Below are 24,449 nucleotides of genomic sequence, written 5' to 3'. Positions count from 1 at the left end.
GCTCCTCTACACTGGAGTCCCAGCTGGTGGAGTGGGGTTTTTTTACGACCCCAGCGAGAAGGAATGGGAGGAACAGGCGGGGGGAGTCGGCCCTCTTTTGGAATTAATGACAAAAATTAATTAAATTCGAGTTTTAAGAAAAAAAAAAAAACATGAAACAGCAGAGGAAAGTCAAATGTCCAGCATCTGTGTGGTGATGCGATGCCTTTGGCGTGTTGCTCTTTGGGCTCCACCAACTTCCCGTGTCAGGTGGGTACAGCGGAGAGCGTACGCCGGCGCGTCTCGCCGTGCTTCTGGCTTATTTGTGAAGCACTTGTTTGCATACCGCGGTTTGTGGATTTTATAATCCAGATCAAGTCAGTTTTGGCCAAAGGTCGTCATCACCCAGCGGCCAATGACCCCGCGTCAGGAACACTCGCGCTCTGCTGAACGTTTCTCCTCATTCGCACGCATTTGTTCGCTTCTTTCATTTAGTCGCAAGGCAGAGTGTGGAGAGCAGTCAGCTCATCGACAGCTGCATCGAAGCAGCGCGGCAGCGGATTCGTCTAAAACAGCTTGTCGGCCGTCCCTTGGCAGGTGAACAGACGCATTTCAACTCTGTTGTTCCCCCCCCCCACAAAATAAACGGAGGAATACGTTCCGAGCATGCGCACGTAAGGGAGTGGGAAGTTCTCCTCCCGGTGCTGTGAGAAATACTGGATGACAGGTCCGGTGCACACAGCAGACCATGTGCCGCGCAGGGACATTGTTGATCAGGCGTCACCCGCAGGCCTCGGAGCAAACGACTCAAACCTTTATGCTTTCGGCTCCCAAGGAGCATTTCTGCCGGCCATGACGACAAAACGCTGCGAAGCTTTGGTGTGGACCTGCATGCTGCACTGATTGCTGCCATTCTTTTTCGTCGAGCACGTGAGAATGGCTAGCGTACGGGATACCGCGCGGCGCCCAGCGTGCGGCTCGGATCTCGGCTCCTCCGCACAGTATGGAGTATCGGGGCCCGAAGGGATCTTTCAAACGCATGGTGCGAAACGTGAGGTCCCAGAGGAAACTGTGCAAAGGCGAACACATATTAACGGAACTAACCTTCAGACAAAGTGCAACCCAATGAGGCCTTCGCCAGCACTTCCCGTGAAGGAGCGTTGTGTCGCACTGTGCTGTGACCCACACTTTAACCTGTACCGCCACACAGGTCTTCAGTGAACTGTTGAGTCCAGTTGCACGGCCACAGTCACGGACTTACGCAAGACTTAGCCTGTCAGCTAGTCTGCGCACACACACACACACACACACACACACACACACACACACACACAATCCCTCTCTCTGTCTCTTTCTCAGTGTGTGTGTGTGTGTGCGCTCGCAGCTGCAGGTCTTACCCAGGGTTCACACAAGGTAAAGATACAGTATATTACGCAATGACGTATAGGTTTTTCCACTGCTGGCAGAAGGCCAGCAACCTCCTGCGAGGAGCCAGCTCCGGCGCTTTGTTCCTGGGGGTAATAGCCGAGCCCCCTGGGCAGAGCTCTCCTGCTCCAAAATGGAGACAAACCACCCCGCAGTGCCACCACATATACCCACCAACACATGCTTCCTTTACTTTTATTTTTTTAGCCTCTCGCCCCATATTAAAGCATCTTCGAACCAGGTGACGGCCATCATTACAACCATATGGCATATTTTCCTTTTCACTTTTTCCTCTAAGTCAGGAACATGTCCTGCTGCCCTTAACCCACTGAATTCCTGAACTCCCTCTTTAAGGATGCTCAATGAGGACATGTGATGAAAAGGCTACCCGTAAAAGCTTATCTTTACAGCTAGTAGGTGATTTTAATACGTCATAATCTAATCTAGCTCACCGCTTCAATGAGAGTTCTCGAAAAACATAAACTCTGGAACTGTGCTAAGAGTCAGTGCCGCTCTTTCTGTCTCAAATAGACGGTCCATAGAACAAGCTCTTCAGTGTGCAGCGCTTGTTTCCAGCTGTCCAGACGGTAAAACCCTTGAAATCCCCCTAATGGAAAATATTCCCCTTCTCCCCCCTGGACGTCCAAAAGGTCCATGAAGAAATGAGGTCCTTTGCAGTGGCCTGCTAATGTATGTAATTGTCCATCCAGGTGCACTGGCATGTGTTAATGCGCTGTGCTCTTACGGCGGTGTGTGTGGAATTGTGTGTCTGTATGTGTCTATATATGTGTGTGTGTGTGTGTGTGTGTGTGTGTGTGTGTGTGTGTGTGTGTGTGTGTGTGCGGAGGGGAGGCAGGGTGCTGTGAGTGCCATCAGGGTTAAGAGTCAAATATGGAACTGGCACATGTGGCATATTGGCAGCGCTACAAGCTTCTGTCGCAACTTCTCCCACCCCCTACTCCTACTCCTACCCCCCATGTTAGTGCTGTTTAATGCTCGTCTAGGGCTCATCAGCACTGGAGGGGGTAGCTAGCGCACCTGGGTCGCACGTGCATTAAGTGCCTGCAGGTGTGCGCATACATATACGCTGCGTGTACGTGTGTGGGTGTTCGGGAGGAAACCGTTCACACACATCTTAGGGAAACCCGACTTGATGCTGAATTCGCTTGTTATTTGTCGCGGTTCTATTTTTTTTTTTTTGCTGATCTGAATGTATAACTGTTGAATAACAAATGCTTGGCAAAAGTATGATTACTTTTATAACTGTGTCATCACACTAACCGCAAGCCAAGAAATCAAGACGGAGGTGGCTGTCTGTATCTCCACATCTCCAAGTACCCCTTTGTGCCCCCACTCACCCCCCACCCCTGACCCCCTGGTCTGCTGACCTCCTCCAGCTGTTGATACCACCCCAAGAGAATGTCCAAGCATGGTACATGTAGCTCCCTGGGCAGTACTGAGGCCTACAGAGCTTCACTTGTTCCTGAGGAACCATAGCCTGACTTGTGTTGTGCAACTGGAGTGCAGACCACCAGATTTGTGCTTTGTGATATTTGTACTTTGGAAGTGACTGAAGACCAAACAGATTATGCATCTTAATGTGGTACTTGCAGAAAAAAAATAATTTCCCAAAAGACTGAAGAAAATTAGACATTATCTTTCCACTGATATGGCTTTAATTAGGTTGGAATTCTCCCTTAAATTTTTAATTGGCACATCATGAAAGCCATAAGGCTTACTTCTCTTAATTAAAGATACATGCACTGTTTGTGGGGATATATAAATATATGCAAATAAAAGTATCCATTTTTAGATTTTTAAACAAGTACAACTTCAAATTTTATGCCCAACTGCACAGTCCCACTCTTTGGAGTGCAAAACCCGCAATGAACTAAAATAAAAAGTTGCAAGGAAAAACTCATCTTCCAGTAATAAAAATGCTCTTTTCTAACCGTGTCACTGCTAGAAAAGCGACACCCTGCGACACTGCAATAATTCATGGTCACACTGCAGTTTGATAAACTGGGCTGCAACCCCAAGTGCTTCGGCTGTGGGCCTGTTGGGTGGAAGCCAGTTCCAGCAATGGAGGAACGGCAGGAGTCGCCACGTCGGCCGTCTATCCCGCACTTTGCAAAGCCCTCACAAAGAAAACCCCAAGAAGCATGAACCAGAAAATCTGCAAAGTAGCAACTAATCTGTTCCACTTTACTCACCTTCGTATCCATCCATCCATTTTCCAACCTGCTCACCCAGCTGAGGGTTGTGCTGATAACGTTGATGTTCTATGTACGCATGGGGAATGAAACCAGATCGCACTTCAGTATTTTTATTTGACATCATCCATTTGTGCCAAAAATGAAGATCAGAGAAAAAAAACACCGTTTTGTTTCAAAAAATAATGCAGTGTGACAAGAGGGTGACAAGGGCCTAATGTCCACCTATGTGTATCATCTGCAGCACCTCTCACACAGCACCACTGGACCCACACCATATCAGATGAGCACTTCTGAGGGCTTACCGGTGAAGCAAAGGCTGCCTCTCCACATAGAGCTCCATTTAAAAAGACCGTTAATGAAAACGAGAACGGGCTCCAGTCCACCCCTCTTTACAAACACCATCAAAAAGCAGCCACATCTCCTGGAGGGATACAGTAGTTATTCAGGGCCACCTCCTAGTTAAATCCCAAACTGGAATAAATTTGTAACATGTTTTTTTTTTTTTCTTTTTTTCTTCATGGTGGGGAAAGCATGTCATTTCCAAAGCTACTTTCTCAGGGTCTGGACCATTTGACACACTGATTTGATTAGCATCCCCCTCCTCTCCCCTCCTGCAATGTGTTCGCGTGTGTAGTTTTTTCATGCATGTGTTTATCTATGCGTGTGCATGTGTGTGTGTTCCGTAGCCACAGCAACAGCACAACATGTTGGCCACCATGAGACCACAATGAGGCCACCACCGCAGCCCAGGCCTCCACCAAAATGTAATCTGTGCCGAGGGAGAGTTGAGAAGGTGGGTTTTGCGGAGGAGGTGGAGACTAGAGCCCTGACGCAGGGGGAGCGCACACACAGCTGAGCAAGTTCCCATTCCCATTCAGATGTGAGCATCCAATGACAGATTTTTCCATGGACAACAGTGCAGAGATACAGAAGTGGAAGGATGTGGCTATGATTTTTCGTAAAGAGCAAAAAAATTCCATATTACTCATTGTTCTGCAGTCTTTAGGCTTGTTGAGCCACGACAAAAAAGTAAAACCTCCAGTCCTTGTTTAAGGACACAGAGCACCACAGGAGACTCCAGCAAGAGGACATATCAGCAGATACTCTGATATGGATCGCCTGGGCTATGACTGCCCTACTACAGGGATTCTAGATGCCTATGTCCTGCGTTGGGCCAAAGGATAGGGTGGGAGCAATAAACGATAACAGAAAACCATCAGGTCACAGGCTAAAATGAAAAGCCACAACTCCTAGGAGAGGAAAATGCCAGCTACGGTACCTGAAGGTAATGTATGAGTAATGAGATCTCAGCATACCTGCACACGGTGGCATTGTTAGATGTTACCTGTCCTGTATCACCTTCCCAGATCTCCACCTAGTGTCATCCTTTCATCCACTTGAAATGAGATGCCAGTGTAGGAGTCCAACCAGCTAGCACGTCGGCCACTCTCCCACCACCCTCCCCAGTCCTTTAAAGTGGAGAAAAAGATCTGTTTGCCTATGTTAATGACTGTAATGGACTGCAATCAGCTCACAAGGGAAAAGTGCCGAAGAATTCACTGGAAGAGCTTGCACACACAGCCGTAAATGTACTCTGTGTGTGTGTGTGTGTGTGTGTATCTGCATACACAGTGGGCAAATATTTTAACCTTTAGAGCTCTGCTATATAAACATGTACCAAGCAACTAATAATAATAATAATAATAATAATAATAATAATAATAATAATAGGAGCAGAAGACATAGAGCCCTAGGTCAGTAATATTTACCTGGCACTGACAAAGGGAACACTGTAACTAATTTCACAGTGTGCTAAGCAGCTACGTCCCCACACTGGCCCTGCTCTAACAAAAAGCTTAAAGAGGAACCAGGTCCGAGGGGTGTCTGGAGGACCGCTGCTCTTGATGTTTTTTTTTTTGCCTCTCTTTCTTCCCACAAGTTGTAGTACGGAGCCTGTTTATTCACACTGTCAATACAGCAGCAGGGTAAGAAATTATCAGGAATTTGGGCAGCGAGGTGGCGAGGTGGATAGCGGCTTTGATTTTAATGTGAGTTTGACTCCGGCTCGGTCTCTTTGTAGTTTGCGTGTTCCTCCCTCGCTCGTGTGGGTTTCCTCCCACTGTCCAAAGACATGTATCTGAGGTGAACTGGTGAATCTAAATTGCGCTTAGTGTGTGTGCCTGTGTTAACGTTGCTCTGTTTTACGGATGTGCAGATACTTTGTAAACAGCTTAATACGGTACATTTAGCATCATAAGTCCACAGGGGCAAAGGCAACTGGGCAAATAAGAATTAATATTAGAGGGAAGGAAAACATATTAGAGGTAGTCCTCAATGGAACTCGTACACATATAACTGGGGGCACTTCCCCGCTAGCCCCCACTTGTTACATCTGTGCATTACACCATAGCCCCTGACAGCTCCTCGACCATTTGTCAGAGGTACTGGGCAGCACAGAGAAGCCCAGGTGGGGTGTAACGCAAAAAGGCCACACAGGTTGCCTCCTCCCCACAGAAGCAGCCCATGAAATGGACTGAACACACAGTGAGTAATGGGGGAGGTTTGGGGGGTAGTATTTCCCCAGAGCAGCAGCTGCTCAGCCACAAGAACTGGTTTATTTGCACCTTCATTGTCCCCCGTGGTCTGGAAGTGATCCAGGAGTTCGCTAGGATGGTGCAATTGTCATGGCACAATATAACACTGCACGTCACACGACAAAAACTGATAAATTCGTATTTCTAATGCATCTATAGTAGATAGTAGGCAGCAGCATGGATGTTAGTGTGCTGTATTGCAAATCCATAATTCCATAACAAATAGTTTAATGTGATCGGGTTTTTTTTCCCACTTGTTCGGTTTTACAGTTGGTCAGTGAAAGGGTTAAATATACGAAGGTCGCCTTCGAATCTTCTGCATGCGCTCCTTGTTCTTGTGATGTCCCGCTACGGGCATCATTTTCAAGGAAAAGAACTAAAAGTTTCACCAGAGTTTGCTTCAGTAAACAGAGCTGCTGTTATTGTTATTGCCAATGGTTAACGTGAGACAGGCCATTCCTAAAAACAGTTTTTCTTTCCTCCAAAACAGCGTTTTGCAGGGTACCGAGGCCTGAACTGATGGTTCTACAGCTGGGTTCTGAACCAATGGTTTCACTTTGCTTACTACTTTGTTTTGTTTTGTTTGTTTGTTCTTTGTGAACGGAATTGAATGGAATTGTTCAGTGCCAGTGGTTGTACTCCTCGATCCGTACTAATGGTTCTGCCTCATTGTCCTGTACTAATGGTTCTGTCGCTGGGTTCTGTACAAATCTCATTAGTGGAGAAAGCAGCAGCAGTACCATCTAGTAACAGAGTGCCACAACTCCGCAACTAGACTGCGTCCTAAGGGTTCCACCACGTGGTTCTGTAGTAATGGTTTTACTACTGGGTTTCGTACTAATTTTTGGCCCAACTGCATGCTGTGTGACTTCATACTGAACACTAATAACAAGCTTTGAAATGATGTTCTGTCACTGCCACTTGCCGCACCGCTGTAGTGTGTAACCCAAACAGTTTTCACATGGTTTACTCGAGGGATACTCACAGTCCTCTTACTGAAACGCAAATTCATGCGCCAGGAATCTCACGGTAACAATTAAACATCATTGTCCATTTGTTCAGAGGTGTGAAACGTCGTAAAAGAGATCTTCAGTCTTGAACAGAAACTGGAGCTTTGACCTTGATGAGTTTGGAAGGACTTTCTCTGGGCCTTTTCTTCAGAATCTGTTAGTAACCTAGTGATCAAAGTGTCCACTTGTTCTCTTGCAATGAAGACTGACATTAATAAAAGTGGGAGGAAAAAAAAAAAAAAAAAAACAGGACAACTAGTGCAAACAATCACAATGCCAGGCATTTTGAGTATGAACTAGTTATGTGGGGGGTATGACAAATGATTTAAACAATGAAACATTTAAAGAGTCTCTGGGTCCTCTTACTTCAATATAATAAAAAGCTACAGGCGTCTTGTCGACCATTTAAACAAAGCTCCACTGCAACAGTGCAGTTCTTATGTTGCCTTCAACAGGAAACACAAACTTCATTAAATGTGCATGCAAATGAGTTAGCACTAAAAGGAAGCCCCCGAACGCAGGACGACATTTTACACGTTTTGCCTTTTCATACGTCCATACAGCCCCGTATTCCCGCCCGACCTGTACTTTTCATTCCAGCAAAGCTTTTATCGCTATCAATAATTCATCCTGGCCAATTGTTTACATTTGTAAGAATCTCACAGGTCCCACGACTGATTTAAATTATTAAGCGCAATGAAATGAAGGGAAAAGTAAAAAGTACAGTAATCTGAACATCGCCAGGGGTCCCGCGCACACGCAGGAGCGCGAAGCTGCGCCAATGGAGAGCGCGCCGCGCGCACAAAGCGCACAAAGCCGCGCACATCCCGCGCGCAGTATGCAAAACAGCCGGGCCACTATTTACTTATTTATAATGTATATTTAATGATGTAATTTAAACACAGCATACACTGCCAAATTAAAATACTGCAACATAACAGGAGAGAGAGAAGAAGAAGAAGAAAAAAAAAAAGCTGTTTTATTTAGTGTCTGTTACCAGCCTACAACTAAACAAGTCAGAGCGGGCAGGCAGTTAGGAGAAATCCGAAAATTTCATTAAAAATGACCTTCGATGCAACTAATAGTCACCTAATGAACTCAGTGTGTGTGAAGGAAGTGAGGAAAAACAACGCAGAAAAATAAATGTAATAAAAATGATGCATATATATATATATATATATTAATTATATATATACGTGTGGTGCATAAAAATACACCGTTGGTTAAATATGTGCTCTTAGCGTCCGTCCCACTAAGTACGTAATTGTGTTGCACACACTCAACACACTCATCTTTTTGTGGCTAATTCATTTTAATTAATGGGGGGAAAGCTGTGCACTACATGTACGCCTCCTTTCATGCAGTTCTGAGACTACTGTGCAACCGTTTTCAACACACTTATTAATTCCAGAATGTCGCAGATCTGTTTTTCATATTGCGCAAAAAAATGTGAAGGCTGTAAATAAAAAAAGGAGTGCGGAGAGGAGTCCGAGAAGGGCTGAAAACGCGAACCTTTGCACATTTCTTCTGCTCCTTCGTGAAATCCTCTTTGAAGCTTTAGGCTTTTTTAGCACTGAACTCTCTACAAGTTTTTATTCCATCAAAGCTCCAGTCCATCAGTTCTCTAATTTATACTCATTCTCCAAATACACGTGCACTGACTTTTAGTAAAAAATATACATTATTATGTTATATTTGTAACGTATTTAATTATCAGTAAGTCCTGCACGTAGCTGACACAAATACAATTTCAATTTTTCACCAAATCCAGCTCTTCCTCCCTTATTTGGAGAAGTATATACACAGCATGTCATCTTTAAAAGATTTCCAGATAATACAATTTAAACATGAACAATTTAACAATTTAATTTAATTTGAGCAACACCTTCACTGATTTTTGATCACTGTACATTGAAGTACAGACATTCAAACAAAATTAAAAAGCCAGATATAATATAATATAATATAATATAATATAATATAATATAATATATGTTTTCACATGTAAGCATTTTAAATATTTTAGAATGATTCTGACAAACTAGAATTTGTTTCATTGATTGCTTTTTATAATAAACCAACTAAATTGAAACTAAGAATGAATCATGTAACCACATTAGAAAAACTTAAAATATGAAATGTAAAAAAAAAAAAAAAATTCAGAAGAAAAGACTTCCACCTTTCCTTAAATTATGTGGCCTGTAACAAATGCAGGCCCTCTTAAATTTCTTGATATCGATAACAACAAAACTTGAATTGCTCTTAGCAGATACATTGCTAGAGAAACAAAAGCAAGCTGCAACAAACACATCACTAACAAATACACAACAAAAAACTAAGGAGGACAAATTTAAAAATGATGCCGTAATTGGAGCGAGGCCCTGTTTGAGAGTAAACATGTGAAATATAACTGGATAACTGCAATGATAAAATCATAAACAGAATAAAGCTACATTAAAAAAAAAACCTGATCATGTTTCGGTGCAGTAGGCACATTATACTGCATGTACTGTAGTTACCTGAATAATATGCCTTGCTTTTGGTACACTTCTAACTTGAGTTCCTGTGACGGAAACCTACGATCGTCTAAAACCAGGTCTGCACAAAGAACACAGCAAACGAGGCAAGAAAAATCACTGCTTGTTAAACATTTCCAAAGCGAGCGAAACACAGCGAAGAGTGAAATGTTGGAAAGGGAACGGCTGGCTGTTCAGTTTATCCCTACAGAAGAGAGCAGTGGAGAACATTTGAAGCGATGTGGCCTCAGCAATGATCTTTCTTTCACCCACAAGGCAATCACACACTCGGTGCTTTTTTTCTGCACAGAATATGCTCCAAAACCAACTGATAATCGCCATCACATTTTGACATTTTGACAAACAGGGCTGCAGTGATCACCTGCACACACAAGTGTGACACAAGGAGGGACTGTGTATGAGGACACACACACACACACACACACACTGGTGTCACATCCATGGATCCGAACCCCAGCAGCTTCCCCCTCACACATGCCCTTCTTCTACCCAAAACACAGAAAGTGGCCCAGGGCTGTAGCTACAACTGAAATCATAGAACAAAACTGAAAATATCTGAAAATATCACTGCCAAACGCTGACTGCCGCACAAAAAGCGAACGTGCAGAACAATCAATGCAGGCACTGCGGGGAAATTCCTCCCAAATAATGGAAAACTCGCTAATAATGGAGCGAACATCGCTAATAAGGCAATAAATAAATGCAGAGCACGGCGACAGTACCGATATTGCTCGAGCAGAAGTTTCCCGAACACTGTGTATAAAAGACATCATACGCTCGTATTGAACTAAATGTATGTGTGTTTGTATGTATGAGCTGTACTGATAAGTCAGTGCTCTCTCTGAGAAATATAGACATGATACATACGAAAAGTTGCGTTGCTATTTAACACAGCGGAATAATAGTGTCGTTTCTGCGCCAGTCACTCGGTGTAGGTTGTTTGGGAAGACACAAACCGGCGTCTTCTAAAGATCATCAAGTGCGAAAAGGACAGGAATAAACAGATCCTTCATAACGTGACACGGCTAGTTTTCCAGCAATCCCCTGAAGCAAACCTAAAATCCGAAAGTTACACACCGACTTGCACGTGGAGTCGCGCGATCGAGCAAATACGAAATAAGCGAGAGTGGAGTGGAGTGGAGTGGAGTGCTGTGGTGCGGTACGGTGTCGGGGGCGCCGGCCCTGTCCGGAGACGGCGGAGCGCGCGAAGCGCGGGAGGAAGCGCACAGAAAACGACGCCTTTTTCCAGCGCGGCTCGACGCGGCTCCGCACTGACCCTTTCTTTTTTTTTAATGCGCGCGCGGGCAGGGTGGCGGCTACCTCGACTGACAGGCCACCCAAGACCCGCAACTACGCCAACACAACTGCGCGGAAAAGTTACTCTGCCCTCTGCGATCGGCGCGTTTCAGCTCGAATCCCGCCAAGACTTGTTCGAAAAACCCCGAACCCAGACTTGCAGCCCCCGACGCACGAGACCAGAAGTAATCCCCGCTGCCCACTGCTCTCCCACCTCTTCGCCCCTTCTGTTTTATATAAAATAGATCGGGGAGAAGCGCCATTTTCTGCTCGAACCATGTGCACCGAGAGGCACGAGAAAGCAGCCTGGAAAGATGCCATCGGAGCGGAGAGCGCGAGAGGAGAGAGAGAGAGAGAGAGCGCGCGCGCGCGGGGGGAGACGGACACTGAAAGGGAGCTCAGAAGTAGTCATTCAACAGGAGCGATCGTCCGGCAGGTAAGGCAAGGCAAAAGCGGTAATCGATCAGGGTGGTTTTACCTGAGTCAGGCAGTACGGGGAGTACATGGTTTTTTTTTAGAAATAAAAACTGGAGAGATTATTTGACTTGGATGGAAGTTCGAATCGCTGCGGTGCCGCATTGCATTCGCTCGCCGTCCCTCTCACTCACTCCATGGTGCAGAGTAACCCCGCCTCGGAGGAGCGAAGTGAAAGCGCTCGCAAACTTCGGAAAAAAGTTTCGTCCCCGCTCCCTCCCCCTCTCTCTCTCTCTCTCTCTCTCTCTCTCTCTCTCTCTCTCTCTCTCGCTCTCTTTCTCTCCCTCCCTCCTTTCTGCAACCGTGTCTCGTCCTCTCTCCTCTCTCTCTCTCCCTACTCTGTCTCTATCTCTCCTCTTCCTCATTCTCCCCTCTCTCCATCTCCTCTGTGCCCCCCATCCTCTCTCTTTCTCGCTTCTCCGTCGTCATTCTCCTCTCTCTCTCGTTTTGCCCCCCTCTCTCGATGGCTCTGTGTGAAAGCCCCGGGCTATATTAATTTTTTACCCTTTAATAACATGCCCCTGCGCCACTCAGCACGTGAACTTGCTGCAGTGTCAAAGTAAGATGAAGCCCCGATTTCCCGATGCATTTTCAGAGGTCCGTCGTCTTCGCCATCACCACCACTACGTTTCTGGCCCTTTAATTGCACGATCATTGGGAGGGTTTTACAGTGTTCCTTCACTGCTTTTAGAGGACTCATCAAAGAATGCAGCTGTGACGTGTGTATACACTCACACTGCATACATAAATAAAGCACCTTGTATCCTCTGTGATCTGCCATTCAATATATGCACATTTGTAACAATGACTGCTTTCGACTTGGACGCAGCAAATCATAGTGACCGAAGAAAGATGTCCAAAGAAATGGTCTTATATGTATCTCATACACTGGGTGTTATGGTTAAGGGTCCAGCAAAAGTTAAACACCCCGTGTCTTGGCCTGCTGCACAGCAACATCTCGATTAAAGGGGTGCTGATGGCCTTATAACTGCCCTGAATCATGCAGGACCCTTGTGCTTTAATGCACTTTCGTATCCAGTCCTGTCTTTTCTGCTCCAAGCCGCCAATCGTGTTCCAGCTTCCTACTCGGCCTGGCACCGCACTGAACTGCCTCCCATGTACTCCCGACCACAACTCTATATACCCCTATTCACTGGATTATGTTTTGGAGCCAGCTGGACGAACTGAAGTTCTCCTGTAAGATGAGAGTTCACCTATGGGCTGCAAAAAGAATCGAGGGATGGGGGTGGGGGTGCGGGGGTCTACCATTAGACTCACAGAGAAGTGAGCACAGTGCCAATGCTGGAGCAGGACACTGTTTTCCACTATTAGCCTCTGAACACCAGGAGGCATAAGGAAGGCGAGTGCATTCGTGATTAAACATTCTTTGCACCCAGAAGTCCCGTACGCATTTGGAAGGACTAATAAGTCAAATGATTCAAAGATGGAGGGACCACGGCAAGTGCCGCACTTTGTGTCCTTTCGGCCTTTCAGAAAACTAAACTGAAGAAAAAACTTAAAACGTCTCGGAGCGTGCTTCGGGGGGTGAAGTCATCATGGCGCCGCCGAGCCAAGTTATTCGGCGGGCTGGCCGTGGAGTCGCGTGGATTTATGAGGCCTGTTCGTTAGCAACCCAAGACACTGCAGGAGAAACACTGCGCTCAGCACGCTGTGCCCAATTGCTACATCCAGCCAGGAGGGCCAAGGCAGCTATGGTGTGTGTGACCGCGTGTGCGCACATGTGTCTCTCCGAGTGCAGTGTGTGCGAGTATGGTTTGGTGGTTGGAGCTGGTGCCACAAATCATACAGATCACATTCCCAGCTCCCCTGCCCTTACCACTCCGTAGCACACAAACCCCGGCGAGAAACACAAGCGAGAGTGCTGCAGTGCAGTATCGACATTGTTCTCATGTCTCTCTTTATTCAGTGCGACTCCAGCAACCCGGAAAGCACACAGTATCTTGGCCGCGGAGTGTACTTTTACAAATTAAATTTCCTTCTTCTAACATGAAACCAATGAGTCTTGTGTTTTTGCGAGGTTCCGCAGTAAATCTCCTCATACAAAAACATGGGAGAAACATGTTTCCTGACTACAATTAGATGTTTAGGGTTTATTTTAATTTTCTATGCTGAGACTGAATTATTACCGAACACTGGGATTTAGCCGGCTTGGGGAAAAGCACCCATGATTTCACAAGGCTGTGGATTTGCGGATGACTACATTTTGAGAAAAAGGATTAAGAGTTTTTTTTTTTTTTTTTTTTTTTTTGGTCAGACTACTACAGATCAAGTAAGAGGGGAAATTTCTGTATTAAGCCATTACACAAGTGAGGAAAAAGGAAAAGGTTTTAAATAGCTGCCTGGCAAACCAGAGGATGTCAGTGCTCTGAGCTGTCTGACACCTTCTCCGCTGCTGTGCCTCTTCAGGGCGTTCGCCTCCACTACCATGGCACCACGAGGGCTTCGTCCCTCTGAGGACGACCGCAGTTATTAACTGATGAAGTCAGAACAGGAACGGTCTTTTCTTGGCCTTATGTGCCCATGAAGCTTTCACAAATCAGTGCAAAGAATCATTGCTTTCAAGAGAAATGGAAACACACCAAATAAGACGAGTCCCAGCTGAGCCAATATTAACATGTTGGACCCACGTGGGTTACAAATAGGCAGTCCAACTAGGGCCAACCAACTTTAGCCACAAGTTGCCATTTCAGCCTTGCATGTGTATACCTACACGAGGAATAATGATGGAGCAAAGGTAGGATACAGGCATGGCTTCTTGTGGACAAAATGGGCTGTACCGCACTTTTCACATGAACCTCCAAGTGGTCTACATGTAGTCCGTGGACCTCATGTTCACCCACACTGGCCTGCCTGCTGAGCAGTGGATATTCTCAAATATTTAATCTCTCTACGTATGTAATCCAAAACACTAAATAAACATTTACTCTTTCACATTACATATTTTGCACAGTATTACACCAGTTTTTTTCAAGGCTGCTGGTACTTTTTGGTATGAAAACAGGGAGTTGATGGTCCTTAAATACAGGTACCAGTGACAAACTTCCAGTTATGACCTTGTTGTTGTAGCTCTGTATAACATAATTAAATATGCATATTTGTTTCTAGTAAAAAATTAGCAATAAGTAAAATAGTAATAAGAAGTTATGCATACCCTGTACGAATCAGATACTACAAAGCATTCTGGGAGTCCCGGACCTCTGGAAGGATCTTCGTTCACCAGAAAAGTTTCGGTTGCCTGAAATGCAACATAACAGTCACTCACTGAAGCATCTCATTGGTCCTCTAATTTCCTTCAGTTACTTCATCTATTAGACTGGCCAGGAAAAGTCACAGAGTGCAGGCATGACTGAGCACCCCAAAATAACTCCCGTTAGAATATCAATCGTCATTTTTGCATCATTGCTGCCTATTGCCAGCTGCTCACACACAAATACTGTCACAAGATGTGCTTACATATGGTGTCTGTGCCTACTTGGGTGCCTTGAGTGGATATTTGATATAATTACAAATTAATTACAAAAAGAATGTGATGAAATTGATTTGATTAAAAATTTTACGAGGAAGGACAAGCATATTCACAAATACCCTACACGCATACACACATACATACACACAAAGACAGACCAGGTACCCGTGGCATTCATTCTGCAATGAAATGACCTTGAGACAAGAAGATGCACCCTATGCACTTGAGTCCAAGTACCAAATCTCAATTGTCACAGTGAATTCTGAACGGTGCAAACGAGCCAACAATTAAACAATTAGGAGTAAAAATCCTCTGATAAATGCACGCCCTGTTTTTTATTAACTTTGCACATCAATTTTGGATTTTTTTTTGATTGAGTCATACTGTATTTCAGTGACAACAGCAGCAAGATATAGTTACAAAGGTCGGCCTCTGTTATCACTGATGAAAAGTACTCTTTTAAGAGTCGTCTCTATGCAAAACAGTTCATTTGTATGCTAAGGAACACACCAGTAAGGCCTTGAGCAGTGAATAAAAACACCATTCCAGTTCTCCTGTCGATTGGATCAGGCAGACACACACTGCTTAGCTGAAAAGGAACCAAAATCCCGGAGCTACAAAATCCTGTGAAATCCTATTTAATTTCTCAACTTTCGCTGCAGAAAAACAGCAATTATAGCAGACCAAACTCAACAGCTGAAACATACCAATTATAGCAGCCCAAAAACTACCTGATGCAGTCTCGGCTGATTTAAATATATGCGCGCACACATACACACCCACACATGCACATGCGAAAAATGTGTGCACGTAAAAACACATGCGGAGTGAATACGAATGAACTTTTCCCATGCACACACTAAAATTAAAGCATGCACACACCCTCATGCATACACACACGAATTTAAGCTGAAACATGCGCGCACACAAACACAAACAGACACACACGTGCAAACAAATCTTCCAACATTTAAACATGCTCACGCAAACCACAAACTCACACACACACACAGAGACACGGAGCCGTAATAAGTCCCAGACGCTCGCCAACCACACAGCCCAGAGTTGTGGTAAGAACACAGGCTATTCATATCGCTCCCAATGAGGGGTTTGTGCCTTTCCCTTTCTTTCCAGAGCCTTTTCATTGGGGTTTCTCTAATGATCTTTATACGCATATAAATTCTTTTACTCTTAAAGTCCAGTTTTAATATTAGTACACTGTTTCTTTATCAAGCTCTCTCATAAACATTAGGCAAAGGCCAGGGATTCTTCAGAGCAGATAAAGCGCATATAAGCAAAAACAAGCCAATGTGCGCGGATGATCTGGTGAACCGCTTTAATATCATTACTTTTCCTGACTTGATGCTTTGGTTCTCTATCCCCCCGCCTGCAGAATACAAACACTCTTAATCGGACCTGTTCTGCTTAAATGCCCTTTCGGTGGCATAGCTCTAAGTGAGCGGCCGTTCGGCTACAAACGGTGTCCCGGTGCGTTGCCACCAGAGCGGCTGTTTCAGGACATTTTCTCTTATCTGTGGACTTTCATAGCGAGGTCACTGACCACTCTTCCACAACAAGTTAAAGAAGATGAGACAAAAATGAAATAGAGAGCGAAGGAGACATCAAAGATAGGGGAAAAGAACTGACTGAATACGGAGACAGACAGCAAATATACAAAAAAAACATTTTACACCCAGAGTTGTAATGATCAGTGCAGCACTACTTGAATTTTGTGGCCCTGTTTTAAATAGGATTTATGATTAAATCTGAAGGGTAATCACTGAAAGTAAAATTCAGCAAGATTTAGCCTTATCTTTATACACTAAAAATATGGTGTTTATTGAAAGTTAAAATACATCCTAAAAACACAAAAAAAATCACGCTTCATAATTTAGCACACTTAGCTACTGAAATATAAAAGAGCATCAAAAACCGCATTGTGGTTGGTTAGTTGCTCCTCTTCTTCATGTGAAGGCTGCAAACTGACCACAGCTCATTTTGTCATGACCTCCATTTCCCATCCCATAGCTTATATGCTTTTATAGGGCACAGTATTAATTATATATCACATAATTTTCTATATATACAGAGCATATGCTCAATCCATATGGCCAGCCTTGAGAAAACATCTTACGGCTACCCTCAATTAACATTTTAGAAGGACAAGAGGCAATTATTTGAAAGCCGGAAAATCAGTTTATGACCTCTTTAGAATAAAAAATGTTTTAATATGCGAACTTGTACAATTTTTTGTTGCATAAAAGCCATTAGAACTTGGCTGTAAAAGGATACAAAAAGAACAACGTATGCCTTTCTCTTAGTATCTGAAAAGTAAAAACTCTCTTTAGGGTGAAACACGATCAAGCCAGGATTTATTCTCATTCCATTGGCAAAGATTAATCACCATGTATATCTGTTAAAACAATCCAAAATCCTACAAAACACAGCCATACCGCTCTTAACAGTTTCTGCGGTTATGGAGCATATTTTAGCGGTGTGATCCCCAAAATCTGTTTACGCCCTCTCCAGTCCCTCAAGTACAAATGACTCTCAGATGGTTCAGACAAGGGGGAGATTTGGTGCTTGTTCTGTGGGTCTGAATTGGTCAATACATTAGCACAGGCAAACTGAGACACACACACACACACACACACACACACACACACACACACACACACACACACACACATACATACACCTACAAACAAATGAAAAGCCACACAGCTCATACACACCTGATTTTGTTTCCATTTAGAAAAAAACAGCCTTTCTGGCTGAACAACAAATAGCATGTTTAATTCTGTTGTTTTAATGCCTCTTTAATAAATACTAGTGCCACTGTTTTTATTTATCATTATGATTCGGTGGCTGGGAATTTACTGCCAGAAAACAGATAAACCAACCTGTGTGTGATGGCAACCACATCAATGGTGGAGGGGAGACTTGTTTGTTGAAATGTGAAAATATGCATGCATATGAAAGAGAAACAGGGTGTGAGTCAATGCCAAAGCCATGACAGGGAGAAATTCTGGAAAAACAGCATCACAGAGGTGAGCGACATGACAGAGAGAGGAAAATACAGAGACCAAGGGAAGCTACAGACAGGAGTTAACAGGATGCTGTTGAGAATTATGAAATTATATCTAATGTTTAGTGATGTTGCCATTGTTCTTCTGATGCATAACAGTGTAAACTGTGTCTTTACACTTAATGATATATTTTCAGTGCAAATGAATATTAGGTGATGCCCATCTTAGAGCATACACTTTATGGCTCTCTTCACTACTTGCTGCAACATTTCAACAAAATTAAACCGTCACTGCATTTCAGATGACCGTGTGTGGTAGTGTGCATGCTGTCATTTAGCAAGTGTGGCCACAGTAGCACACTTAGCTATTTCTATGTCAGGAAAGATTATTATTATTATTATTATTATTATTATTATTATTATTGTTGTTGTTTTTGTTGTTGTTGATGTTCTTGTTGTTGCACTTTTATCTAAACAGATTTAATTTTTTAGAATTTATTTTATTAAGAGATTTCAGGTTGATTACCTCGCTCAAGGCTACTACAGCACATTATGTACACGGAGGGTTGAACCTGCAACCTTGCAGTTACAAATCTGCTTTTTTAACCACTCACAACCACAGTAATAAAGAAACTCCTTGCCAAAAATTTAAATTTTCCCAAAACCAGAACAAAAATATAGACCGTGATTGTTCAGGGCTGCAGACAGGGCATCAAAGCAGCGCACAAAGATGCACAGCCTGGCACCTTTGGCTGGACCTGCTGCCAGCCTACCATATGGATTCTGTCTAGCTATCACTGATCCTGAAACATCCCGGCAACAGAGCGGATAACTACCACACCTATTTACAGCACAGTTTCACTGGAAGTTGCTGATGATTTGAAACAATGAATCTTCTGAATGATAATGATGACTTCAATGTAAAACATAACAATTGTAAGAGCTAACTGTAAAATAACCAGTGCAAATGAATGCACATAGGCAAGAGATGTATGTCAAAAAATATGATTCATAAAGTGTTTATTTATATTATATTGAACAGCCCTAAAATAATTATGTAATGTCTCTTTGTAACCGGTTATTTTCAAAAAAAAAAAACTGCATGCCTCGTTTAAAAGACTTGTTAATGCACACTTTCTTATGTAAGTTTTTTCAGTAGGCTTCCACTTCAGTTAACAGAATTGCAATTTCAATATTTTATTATAGCATAACTGGAATATTATGATGTTAAAATAACGTGAGAGGATCAAATCGAACTACAGCTTTTGAAATAACTGCAGAGCATAGCCCTCTGCGCGCAGTAATTTGTTTATTTTGAATCTAACTTTAAAGATTGATGCTATGTACTCATTACACCAAAAAATTTGGCAGACCACGAAACCAGATTTCTTGCATCTCAGCAGGTTTACACCAGAGTTGTATGTGGGCAATCCAGGGGTGATAGGCTGAGTCTCATAAGCTGAGTCTCTAGGACTACACAAGAGTTGAGCAGAAAATAAATAAAATAAAGGGCTAAATCGCAGACTGCAACACAGGGGCTCTGAACGGGCCTTTCATCATCCTGTGGCCAGCCGCTCCCACTCTGCCCACCGGGCATCGACATCTCATCATTGGGACGTAATTATTTACAATTTACACAGCACCCAAAACACAACTACAGTTATTATTTCAACCTCAGACCCAACACAAGCAGGGCTTTCCTGGACAGCATGCAAAGCGGGACGAAACGAGGGCCTGCTCTGGCACCAAGACCGCAGCCCCTTTTTTTTCAGAGAATGAATGAAAAGGTACACCAATCGGCTTTCCGCACCGCCACACAAAGAACTAAAAGCACCAGATTCTGCTGAAAAAAAAAAATCTTCTGCACGCATAGATTTGGCTCAGTGAAACCACAAAGACGTTTCAGATGCGGCCCAGATCCGGCTGCTATCAGATTGGCCCACTTAATTCCTAGCACACTTGATTTAATTATGGGTTAGAAAATGACTGTTCCATTCCCAAATGTCAATATGGAAAGGCCTGTGAGGCTCGTGATAGTTCCACAGTCCTATCAAGCTGAGTCACTTGACCTGAGGTGCAATCACGTGTGCAGGTAAGAGAGAGATCTGGAAGGTCTCTATATGGCAGCTAAATGCACCAAAATGTAAACTATATGGGACAAAAATGAAAAACAGAAATATATATTAAACACACACACACACCAACATGAACTAAAACAATCTACTAAGTTCAATGGAAGCAAATGTAGTTTTCCTGCATTTGTTATTTATCTTTTAAAATATATACCATTCAGGCTCCATTTTTGAGGTCAACATTTTTTTGTCAATGATAGCTTGACTTTTGAGGTTAATATTGAAAAACCATGCACTAAGAGGAAAAAAAAGGTCATTACTTATTTTGTGTTCCTCCTCGTTATTAAGGGAAGTATTGAGAGTAGTGTCTATGGCAGTGATATTTACTCAAATCACTGAAATGCACGTTTCCCTTGTTAAGGGGACTATGGGGAAAAGAAATACTTGTGTAACTTTTTATTGAGTGGAAATACAAGGTTCGATCCTCCTTCCCCTGCCACGGAGCGGACCAGGGAAGCGCTCATTGACACAAGGCGGGTGTAGCTGAGGCTCCAGTGCGGGAATGAAAGGCATTGAGCAAATCAAATGGACACATGTATGGAGGTGCATCGTTTTCCATAAACACCGTAAGGACAAACACGCCTACAAGAAATACACACCCGCAGCCCCCGCTAAAATGTTCGTCTGCATGTAACTATGATGAAGCACGCTGTGGTGGAATGGCATGATGTGGCATGATGTGGCATGATGTGGCATATGGCATATTCTGTGAGGTTCCCGAGCACTGGGGCTTGGGGGTGCAGCAGCGGGCTCCTTTCAATCCCGCGCGCAACACATCTGACAGCTGCACCTTCCCGACGCGCGTTTCTAAACGTCTCCGTGACACAACAAGGCGTTGGAGGCGCGCATTTTAACGCCACACGTTTCCCGGAGTATTTCACCAAAATGTAGCGCCTCTCTTTTCTCATCAACTCTCAAGTACCGTGTGCAATATTTATCTTTGTTCAAAAGCCTACACAGCTGGTCGCTTAGTTAGTAGTTAGTTCCTCTTCAGTCTTCTGATTACAAACTGATGACTGTGTTATTACAATACTACAATTTGAAATAATAATAATAATAATAATAATACGATTTTACAGGGGTTACGGTTAAATATTCCTTCTGTCATGAAGGTGCGAAAACTGAGAAAAAATCCAGTCATGTTTAGCACGTTGAATTTTCTGCGTGGTGGTGGATATTTATTATTCCGTCATCTCGATTCCGTTTTTCTAGCTCTTCGGGGACTTTCGCCACGCACCGCAGCACACGCGTGTGTTCAAATATTGGGACTAAGGAGCGACGGCAACACTCGCTGTGTGTCTGTGGAGAAGAGGAGAGCTGGACGGGAGAGACGGGGCAGCGACACTCCGTCCGCCCGGCGACACTCACTGACCAGGGGGCACTTTTCCTACTCCTATTGCAAAGGGACACCTCCGTAACCGCAACAAAAAAAATGGACATTTTGTGGAAAGTAAATTAAAATCCGTTCGTCCGGTAGACGCGAGCCCCAAGGCGGCATAACACACACGCAGGCACTAGCGTTCTCTCCATCATACAGACACATGCGCGCGCGCGCACACACACACACTGTATTATTATATACTCATATACATGATTATACGTAATGTATCTACACGCACCTGAATACAGAACATATGTAAGCATGTCATGAAAATATAAGCCCTGCAGGATATTTAAGTTCTACACTGCAGGGGTATTGTGCCCAGTAGAAACTGTTATATCCCCCAGAAACCGTGGAACTTAAGAGCTAAAGTTCTACAAGCTTTGGGTATGAAAAGGCACTGCCCAGCAACGTTTTCTTTGCGCTTTGTTTTCTTATTCAGACAGAAAAAAATAGCTAGTTTACCGCCTTTCAAACGTATTAAAAAGAGAGCAAATTATTGATTTACACAGCACGTACCATTGTGGTGCGGGGAATTTTGCCAACAGTCTCAAAGACCCATTTTTCCTTGGAAAAAAAAAGTTGCGCTTCCAAAAAGGTCTGAGTGAGAGAGAGCGCGAGCGGGCGAGGGGCAGAGCGCGCGCCACCGCGCTCCTCCACCGACACCGGAAGCGAAAAAAGAGCGTCGAAGCGGGACGGCGCGTGGCCCGGCGAGCACTCTTCTTCTCAAAGTGCGGTCTTGTCGTCGGCGGAAGGCAGAAAGAGACAGGAGGAGAAGGATTACTGTTATTATCCGAGGCCGCTGCTTTTCAGCTTCATTCGGGACGCTTCTGTTGGCTTCGCGCGCGGCGGACCTCCATGTCAGACGAGCGTCGGCGTCGGAGGCCCCCCCTCCCCCTCGGGAGCGCCGCTCGCGCAGTCGGCGTGGAAGCGGCGCGCGCTCTCTGCGTTCCACCGGGAGTCCCGAGCGAGTGTCTCCCCGCGCGCGCTCGCGACGGCACTCAACAGCAGCAACAGCGGGACAAAAAAACAGAAAAGTGTGAAATGAGGGAGAGGGTTGAGTGAAATAGACGGACAGTAAGTTGCTCTGTATGTGTATATATGCCTTCAATTCAGCTGTTGCTCTTTTTTAGAATTTAAGGCTGCATCACCCCCTCTCTCTCCCTCCCCCTCCGCCTCTCTCACTCTCCTCTGTCCCCCTCCACTCCTCCCGTGTCAGTAGAGAGGGATCCCCTCCGATTCCAGCGCACCACCTCCTCCACACTCTGCGATAAGACCAAACGGTTCTCTTTTAATTGCACCAAAGGACTGGAGGAGCGATAAATTATGAGCAGGTCACGCAGGGCGGATGCATATGAATCTATATTACTGTATTATGGCACAGTGAGTGTAAATGGATGTCCTCCACGCACGTTGGGAGAAGCGGGCAGGCACTTATGAAAATGGAGAATATGGAGAAGAGCGCTGAACCCGTGTCCAGGGCAGCATCTGGGAGGGTTTAGGGGCATTAGACGGGCTCGGGGTGGATCACGAGCGGCGGGGATTACACCGTGTCACTGCGAGGGCGGGACGCGGAGGGACACGCGCACACACACAAACACAAACGCATACTCAGATTAATATATAACATGTTTAGTTATGGGGAAAAATAAGACCCGTGTCAAAGTTTATCACTGTCAGAGAGAGAGAAAACGAAGAAGGGTGAAGATGTCCTTCTGTGGGATGAGCGCTCCACACTCCTGTCCATTTCACTAAGAGCCATACATTACAATAATCATGTAGTAAAGAGATGACTGACACGTGGCAACCTATTTAAAAGTTAAATAAACGCGTCCAGTCATAATCTTCATTATCTTATTTTCTGTAACAGAAATCGAGTGTGTGGTACACCGGAGTACACCTGTCTTCTAGTAAACAACATTATTTCCCAGACACTGTTTTCACTCGTTCTCCACAGCGTTCTACACTACAGCCACCTGGAATATACACACCCTTCTAGAAAAAGCCTTTAACATCATATATTTTCTTTACCTCGACTATGAGAAAGAACTGTAATGCACAAACTGTCCGCTACCTGCATGAGTGTACATTACGCAATGCTCAGTGTAAACACCACAGCGTGTTCGTGTGTAAACCTATAGTATATATAAACATGTAAACACGTATGTACCATCCATGTGTGCTCTCACACCGAGGCAGTGCGCCGTTTGTCAGTTTCGCGCGCGAGCCACATGCTTTATTAATACATTTGCCCATGTCCCCCTGCGCCTGTAAAATGTCTGGATTTTGAAGCCACAGCACCTAATTTAAAAATATTATGTTCACTAAAGTGGACAGGTTTGTTTGTGTGGTTTCTCATAAGCCCCTTCGAACCCCTGTCCAACAGTCATCAGCCGTCGGCGTGGAGAACAACCGGTGAGCTCGTGCAGTCCCCTACACATTGGCCAAAGATGGTCATTCATATGCAACTGCAAATCACGGCTACGTCATCATATAAACGGTCGATTAAAAATACATACAGATGCATGAAAACTGTTTCTGAAATCCAAGTGCACAAAATATATACTATTTCCAGAGAGTAAATACCTGGTATGTTTCCAAAAATGTCCCGCACTTTCATTCTCACGCGGTTATTCATATAAATGCGCACAATTCCTGGTTGAATTTTAAAAATAAAATTACTATTATTAATTACTATTACTGCTTGGTCTACAGCATCATTTAAAGAAGACGTCATAAATCAAATCAACAATTCCGAGTTATTCCGAGATGCAGACACAAAATTGACCTTTGCGCAAAGTTTGTGTTGTAAACAGTAAAGTCGGTTTAAATTTACTGTCAGTCAAAAGTGCTGAACTTTTATAGATTGAGAATTATGTCAGTTGAATGA

General features: G+C 44.2%; 1 protein-coding gene across 12 annotated transcripts in view; it reads right to left on the bottom strand.

The window, feature by feature from the left end:
• Positions 1 to 24,200, bottom strand: part of LOC108940023 (nuclear factor 1 X-type-like) — a 131,862-nt gene extending 107,662 nt beyond the window's left edge. For 3 of the 12 annotated variants that reach the window (XM_029246662.1, XM_029246665.1, XM_029246671.1), the window contains exons 1-2: positions 22,079 to 24,199; positions 14,704 to 14,787 (exon numbers count right to left, since the gene is read on the bottom strand). In XM_029246662.1, the coding sequence (XP_029102495.1) occupies positions 14,704 to 14,787; positions 22,079 to 22,081 (87 nt within the window). In that variant the 5' untranslated portion in view covers positions 22,082 to 24,199. Of the gene's footprint in view, positions 1 to 11,535; positions 11,762 to 14,703; positions 14,788 to 22,078 lie in introns of those variants that run through there. The other 9 variants (XM_029246663.1, XM_029246668.1, XM_029246669.1 and 6 more) reach the window with 8 other exon arrangements.
• Between the last annotated feature and the right edge of the window lie 249 nt (positions 24,201 to 24,449).

This window comes from Scleropages formosus, chromosome 20 (genome assembly GCF_900964775.1).
Source record: "Scleropages formosus chromosome 20, fSclFor1.1, whole genome shotgun sequence".
NCBI lineage: Eukaryota > Metazoa > Chordata > Actinopteri > Osteoglossiformes > Osteoglossidae > Scleropages > Scleropages formosus.
The sequence above is the reverse complement of the archived record's forward strand: the minus strand, read 5'-3'. Positions and strand labels throughout refer to the sequence as shown.